General features: G+C 42.1%; 2 protein-coding genes and 1 pseudogene across 2 annotated transcripts, besides 2 other annotated features; all 3 read left to right on the top strand.

Annotated features, from left to right (window-relative positions):
* Window positions 1-7796: part of a sequence feature (sequence corresponds to BAC RPCI93-30D13) that runs on past the window's edge.
* Tb927.7.7560 (hypothetical protein) lies at window positions 1589-1855 on the top strand (the record flags this gene model as incomplete). The annotated part of the gene is made up of 1 exon (XM_841282.1): window positions 1589-1855. The coding sequence occupies one exon, from the start codon at window positions 1589-1591 to the stop codon at window positions 1853-1855; it is 267 nt and encodes an 88-aa protein (XP_846375.1).
* Window positions 2299-2613, top strand: Tb927.7.7550 (hypothetical protein; the record flags this gene model as incomplete). Its single annotated transcript, XM_841281.1, has 1 exon — window positions 2299-2613. One exon carries the CDS (start codon window positions 2299-2301, stop codon window positions 2611-2613), a length of 315 nt encoding a protein of 104 aa, XP_846374.1.
* Window positions 2780-7126, top strand: Tb927.7.7540 (annotated as a pseudogene).
* Window positions 7391-7427: a microsatellite.

Below are 7796 nucleotides of genomic sequence, written 5' to 3'. Positions count from 1 at the left end.
GATCCCACAGCGTGAAGGAGTGCTGAAACATGCCCTCACACGATTCACTTCTGCGGCGGATTGCCTTCGTTACCATTGCGTTGGGGCCCTTGTCTGATTCTTGCATGAGTATACCCGATGTTCCCTTCAAAATTTGTCTTATTTCCAAGGCATCCTTCTGAAATCAAATGCCCCTCAAAACACGTCGTACTGCCACAGGTTCAATTAACAATATATTTTTCCTTCACGATATTTGTTGCATTATTTACGTTGTGGTGGTGCCATCCCATTTGATGAAATATGTGGTTTCATCGAACATTACGGGGTCGAGGGTCATCGTTACCATCGGTTGACTACAGCACTGATGTTATGATGCAATGCTCACGTCCCTTATGCGTGAGGTAGGCGTTTCTTTATGCCACCAGAATTCATTATTATTTTCCATGATGTCGTTACTAAAATGGTGCAGCGGAAACCCCTAGAGGAATGTTACAAGGTATCGTGCAACTGTGAAGTGTGTGGCGGGACGTGTGGATTTCAGGGAACTACCATAATGGCACACACGATCCCTTTCGATAGGCGAGGCGGAAAAGTTTAGGGATGAGGCAATACAAACTCAGTGGAGACAAATACCATTCGCAGCGGTGCTGTGCGATTTCGAAGTGAGTGTGCCATGAAAGCGGAATAAGGAGATGTATTTTACTGTTGGGATTGCAATTACATCATTCCTTCCGAAGGGGTTGCACAATTTCTAACAGCGCCGAATGGACAAATGCATAATATTACGGAGCGCTGCTTATGCACGCAGCTTATATAATGTCACATGCGTTGTGATTTGTAGAGGGGAGTGGGCCACCAGAGATTAGGCCATTTAATGTCAATAAGTTTTTACCGCTTGTTGGAGCCGTAATTCCCCGCACTTAACCTTTTCGAACCGAGGAGTTGGTAAAAGACGGCCAATCAACGGTATCGTCGACACCGTGGCCATCAGTACGGGATTTTACATACGGTAACGAAGCGTGGGCATATGTTTTTCTTTAAGCGTCATTTTTTTTTCCTGTACATTGTTGCTGTCACTTCTATGAAGTATGGCCAGAATGTCAGAGTACTGCATTTGTGTGCAAAACGAAGATAATAATACTCCCTTTGTTTTTCTTTCCCTCTTGGGTTGTATGAAAAGAGGGGGCTCCTGTTTGTAGGATGACAAGAACTGTTTTGTTTCTTTCCTCAAAAAAATTGCATGCTCCATAGTTGCTCCAATATTCCCATCCCTTCATTGGAAAATGACCCGACGGCTCCGTCCATGTGAGTGAAGCGGTGTCCCTGATATTTGCCCTGATGCTTTTTCTTTTTTTCCACCGTGGAACCTGCACTGCACTGCACTTGCGTTCCCTCATCCCCTCTTACAAGTTATCCGTTTCACTTCCCCTGTTGAGGAATGCGTATTTCCAACCGTGCGAGATATCAAACAGTAAATCTGTCGGACAAACAAAAGGTTGAGAAATTCGTCACATAAACTTATGAGCTTTCACCACTGAGGCACGCACGCTCACCAACACCAACAAAGTCAAGCAAAAGGCGCTGCATATTAATACTCAATGGCGCCATAATGTTCCCTTTCGTGTTCCCTTTTCCTTTTTCCTTCCGTTGGGGTTACACAATACTTGCGGGAACCCGCTTCACTTCGTCCTTTTCCAATTATGAAGGTAACTGTGTTTTGTTTGCCACACTTCCGCTTGTTATTTCTCCAACTGGTTTCACTCTCAGAAGTCGCGCGTACACCACTTGCGGGGGAAATATTACATTAAGCAAAACCAACAACGAAAAAAATGGCAATACATTCCAAACTATTCCCTCATCATTGCAGAACTCATGAAAGGAATCATGGTTACTGCCACCAGGCTAAGGAAAGACCGAAAGGTTTTTGAAATGTGTTTTGGAATTGAATGTACCACTGGTATTTCTTTAACATGAAAACACAACACAAATCACGGCATGCACAGACACGAGTGCCAAGCTTCTTATAGAGATATTTCAATACCTGAAAAAGGGACCGGGACGCAAAGTTTGGGAATGGAATTTCCCCGCCCGTAACGCTGATTATCTAAGACATTCAATCAACACATTTCCGCCTGTCCACAGTTAATGGGAAACCGTAGTGCCCATACATCTACCTAATTACTGTTGTCCCTTCAGTTTTCACAGTAGATGTTTCAATTGGTTTCTGCAGCCGAGGTAAATAAAGCGTATGTGTCATATCCGGGAGGTGTTTCCATGTGTCTTCGCTTTCCGTTTTGTCACTGCGTTTGGGCTCACGCAATGACATTAATTGAAATTCTAGGCCACTACCATATATGGGTGGCTCGTGGAGAGAGTGAGGATTGGGATTATTCTAACAGTTTTGTGGTTGTGTGTGCCGTGCTTTTGGAAAATATTGCAAGCAACGAAAGGGAAGGCAAGTGTCACCTTACTTTCCATGCCGCGACATCAATGCATAAGAATTATATGCTAGTTGCCCTGCGAGGGAAGGCCGTGAAGGCGAAGGTTAGCTTCCGGTTTAAGGAAGTGCAAAGACTTCCTGATACTACTGTCAGAAACTACTGTTGCTGCGTGCTCCAGGCACTGGGTCAGTAATTCATAAATACAACAACGAGAATAAAATTAATCCCTTGTGGCTGCTAAGCGTGTAAGCAACTGAGAATAATAAACAGTATATTTTTGCCACACCTTATTGATTTCTATATATATACAAAACAACCTCATTACAATTATCATTTCTTTTGTCCCCAAAGACTGCTGAATGAAGGTTAGGATTACTGACCATAGCACATTTTGGCATGCACCTCAATTACTTCCTTATAACACTTCCCCCCATTTGATTCATCGCTTAGCTCTATTATTAAAAAAGAAAAAGCATTTCGTCAACATTCAGCACCTCAAGGAATCGGAAACGGGAACTATAATGTCAGGAAACCAAGGAAGTAAGCGACAGTGCATCCCATTTCCTGAGCAGTCAGAAGCCTTAAAGGAACCATCAACTACTGGACAAAATAAACTCACCACCGTTACAATCACCGAAGAGACGCGTGACGCCAGTAATGATGAAACTGTGGTATCGTTACTGAATGAGCATGATAAATTGATTAAACAAACACGGCTGGAAAGCAGTGTGAAGGCACTTAGGTGTTTCATGAGTAATCTCACAGCTATGAGTGGCGAAAGGCACGGCGGTGTGTGTGATGACACCGAATGCATACATAGAGTAACATTATATAATGCTGCTGATAATGCCTTCAGTGACGAAGGACTATATAAAGGTGCTCTTTCCTCACTCTGTGGCCGCATTCATACCAAGAAATTAACCATCACGTTATCAAAAGGTTGGAAATTTAACTTAGAACGAGTCAGTAAGCTAAAACAGTTGGAAGAGTTACGCATTGAATATCCGCGTGGCAAACTTGTGAATATGATATCTTTGAAGAAACTGCACATGTTGAAAAGGCTTTGTCTCAGGAGCAACAATATTGACAACAATGATATTCACTGCATATTCAGTGTTGGAACATTGGAGGAGTTGGTTATTACTGACACCATGCAACTGACAAATATCAGAGGAATCTCTCGCTTGACTAACCTGATGTGCCTTGATTTAAATTCCACAGACATTGACGACAGCTGTGTGAGGAGAATATGTGCATGTGTTAAACTGTCCAAACTGAGTGTATCCGAATGCAACAATATCACGGATGCAACCCCAATTTCACAACTTTCAGCGCTGGAAGAGTTGAATCTAAGCAATTGCCACATAACGAAGGGAATAGGAACACTGACTAGGTTGTTGCGACTGCGTGTACTTGACTTGAGTGGTGTTCCTGTGGAAGATAATTGTCTGAAGGATTTGTGTGACTGTGGATCGCTTGAAAGGCTGAACATTTCTTATCGTATTCAGCTGACAGATATCAATCCACTCTCCAATGCCACTGCTATTGAGGAATTGAACCTTAACGGTTGTCGCCGAATAACAAGGGGGATAGGCGTTGTGTGGGCATTACCAAAGCTCCGTGTATTGCACATGAAGGATGTGCACCTGAGCGAGCCATCTCTCGATTCAGTTGGGACTGGTGGACCACTTGTAAAGGTCAGTCTTGATAACTGCGCAGGCTTTGGTGATATGACACTCTTATCCAGCATTGTTACACTCGAGGAGCTGAATATTCAAAAATGTGCTGACATCATTAGTGGTGTGGGTTGCCTTGGTACACTGCCATACCTGCGTGTACTTAACATAAAGGAGGCACACATCTCGTCCCTTGACTTTGCTGGTATTGGTGCTTCAAAATCCCTTTTACAGCTCAATATGGAGAGTATCACGGGACTGAGTAATGTGGAAGCACTCGCCAACATTTTGACTCTGGAAAAACTAAGCCTTCACGGCTGCACGGGTATTGACGCAGGAATTGGATGTCTCGGAAACCTGCCACAGCTTAAAATGTTGGACCTGTCTGGCACAAATACCGACAATGAGTCTCTCAGAAGTTTATGCCTATCGCAGACAATGGTGTCCCTCAACCTTTCCCATTGTTGGAAAATGACAAATGTGTCCCATATTTCAAGCCTCGAAGCATTGAATGAACTGAATCTGAGCAACTGTTTTGGAATAAATGCAGGATGGGAAGCAATTGAAAAACTTCAGCAGCTACATGTGGCAATCCTCTCGAATACACATATTACTGATAGAGACATATCGCATTTCAGCAAGTGCAAAAACCTTGTTACGCTTGATCTTTCTTTCTGCAATAAGTTACTTGATGTTACAACCCTCTCTAACATCACTACGCTTGAGGATTTGAATCTTGATAATTGTTCAAACATCAGAAAAGGGCTGAGCGTTCTTGGAGAGTTGCCACGGCTTTGTGTGCTGAACATAAAGGGTGTACAGTTGGAAGATTCAGTTATTGGTTCACTAGGGAATGGTAACTCATTTGTAAAGCTCAGTCTTGAGAATTGCAAAGGGTTTGGTGATGTCACGCCCCTCTCGAACCTTGTTACACTTGAGAAACTGAATCTCCACTACTGTGACAAAGTAACCTCTGGAATGGGAACACTTAGCAGGCTACCGCAGCTTCGTGTACTGGATTTGGGACGGACACAAGTTGATAATAATTCCCTTGAGAATATCTGCACAAGCTCAATCCCACTTGTATCATTAAATCTTTCGCATCGCAAGAAAATAACATCTATTTCTGCAATAGCTTCCTTTACGGCATTGGAGGAACTCAACCTTGACAACTACTGTAATGTAACATCCGAAAGGAATGTATTTGGTACACTTCACCAACTGCGTGTAGCCACACTGTCTAATACACGAATTAATGATGAAAACATACGGCACGTTAGCGAGTGCAAGTCTTTGAATACACTCAACCTTGCGTTTTGCAAAGATATAACAGACGTCACAGCACTTTCCAAAATTACTATGCTTGAGGAGTTAAACCTTGATTGCTACCTTAACATCAGAAAAGGTATTGAAACTCTTGGAACGCTTCCCAAGGCACGTATCCCAAGCATGAAAGAATGTTACATGGGAGACAGTGATGCGCAACAATGTTCCATCCTTGGGAATAGTAAGTCACTTGTGAAACTGAATCTTGAGAGGTCAATGGGATTCATATCTGTGAAAGCTCTCTCTAACATTGCGACGTTGGAGGAATTGGTACTTGATCATGCACAGGAAGTATGTTGCATACCGTCATTTTCCTGTCTACCGCGCCTTCGAGTACTGAATCTGAAATATACGGATATTAATGGTGATGTAACTAAAAATATTTCCAAATCAAAATCGCTGCGATTACTCAACTTATCACATTGCAAATGGGTAACTGATATATCAGCATTGTCTTCTCTATTGACACTGGAGGAACTGAATGTTAACTGCTGAAATGGAATTAAAAAAAAAGGCTGGGAGTCGCTCGGAAAGCTGCCTCTACTACGTGTAGAAATTCTATCTGATACCAACATCACTGATGAAGGCATAGGTTGCCTTAGCAGTTGCAAAACACTTGTGAAACTAAAGTTGTTTCGGTGTGAGGAGTTGTCAGATGTTACGGTGGTGTATGAGATTCAATCACTGGAGGAGCTGATAGTTAAGAACTGCTCAGACGGCCTCAAGGGACTGAATGCTCTTGGTGCACTGCCACGGTTGCGTTTTTTGCTTCTGCGAAATGTGAGAGGTAGTGATATATCTGTTGAATCCATTGGAACGAGCAAATCTCTCGTGAGGCTTACTATTGAATTGTGCGAGGACCTAACAGACGCAACACCCCTCTCCAACATCACGTCCCTTGAGGAATTGTCATTGCGGGAATGCGGTGATACCCTGGAAGGAGTCTGGACACTTGGGAAACTACCACGGCTTAGATCGCTGGATCTCGGTTTATCTCGCATTAGCAATAGCGCACTTGATGATATTTGTCTGTCTCGATCCATTACGTCACTCAACCTAGCCTCCAGTTGGAAACTAACAGACATATCTCATATATCAAACCTTACGGCACTGGAGGAATTGAATCTGAGCGGATGTTACCCCATAACTTCAGGCTGGGAAGCACTAAGCGAATTACCACGATTCAGTGTGCTCAACTTGGAATCCGCCAGAGTTACGACGCGTTACGGTGGATACTATATCAGCAGATGCAAATCCCTCGTTACACTCAACCTCCGATCGTGTGATATGACCGATGCTTCATGTCTTGCTAATATCAAAACACTGGAGGAGTTGCATATAGGAGTATGCAAAGAGCTAACGCGGGGGTTTGGTGCACTTTTCACTCTTCCATAGTTGCGCATTCTTGACTTGATTTGTTCTTTCATTACAGATGAAGATCTCAGGGAAATTCAATCATCCCATACCATTGAGGAGCTCAATCTCTCTTATTGTGAAAAGCTTGATGATATTACACCAATTGGGAAAATAAAATCAATTTAAAAAATTGCATCTCTGTCGGAGCTATGATGAAAGGGGGCCCACACAAGGATTCAGGAGTCTTTTAGAATTGTCATGTCTTTCTTGGGTGGATCTCAAAAATGCTCATGCCAGTTCTGATATCCTGCGTGAACTTGGAAAAAGGAGTGTACATATCCATTAATATGTGGTCCATTATTTCGCGTTGTATTATTGTAACAACTTATTGATGAGAACACGTTATTAAATTAAACAGCCAGCTTGAGTAGTTATTTACTGTAGGCACTATTATTCGGACAGGTACCAGTAACAATTCACATGGACGGTATTAGATGTTACAGTATCTTAAATACGAGAAATACAAGGATTTTATTACAGTCGTGTAAGCGTTTCACAATTTAGTAAGTCATACCAATCGTATATTGTGAAGAGTAAAGAACAGTTAGGAAAGTGTCTGTGTCTGTGTGTGTGTGTGTGTGTATGTATGCACAAGGTTGTTTTCTCAGTGGAAATTTGTATTTTAGTTGTAACCGTAGTAAATGTTGTGTTACTCTCATTCACTTTATAACTATAACAAGTGAGCATATCATTATTTTGCATGACCTTCTAACTTTATAACTACACACCTTCTCACACACTGAATGAAATATTATTATTAACATTATTGTTGTCTGAGACACAACATCCACATTTGATTTTTACTCATAGCCACACCTGAAAAGTAAAAGCACTCAACATTCTACAGTACTGTACACCTGTCAATGATATGAGGTGGTGAAGTTTATATACCATTAAAGTATAGTGAATATATTTCATTATTCTTATTTATTATTTACTGAAAGAAGTGGCGGAGTGA

Source organism: Trypanosoma brucei, chromosome 7 (assembly GCF_000002445.2).
Source record: "Trypanosoma brucei brucei TREU927 chromosome 7, complete sequence".
Classification (NCBI taxonomy): Eukaryota; Euglenozoa; class Kinetoplastea; order Trypanosomatida; family Trypanosomatidae; genus Trypanosoma; species Trypanosoma brucei.
This window is presented reverse-complemented; position numbering and strand designations above follow the sequence as displayed.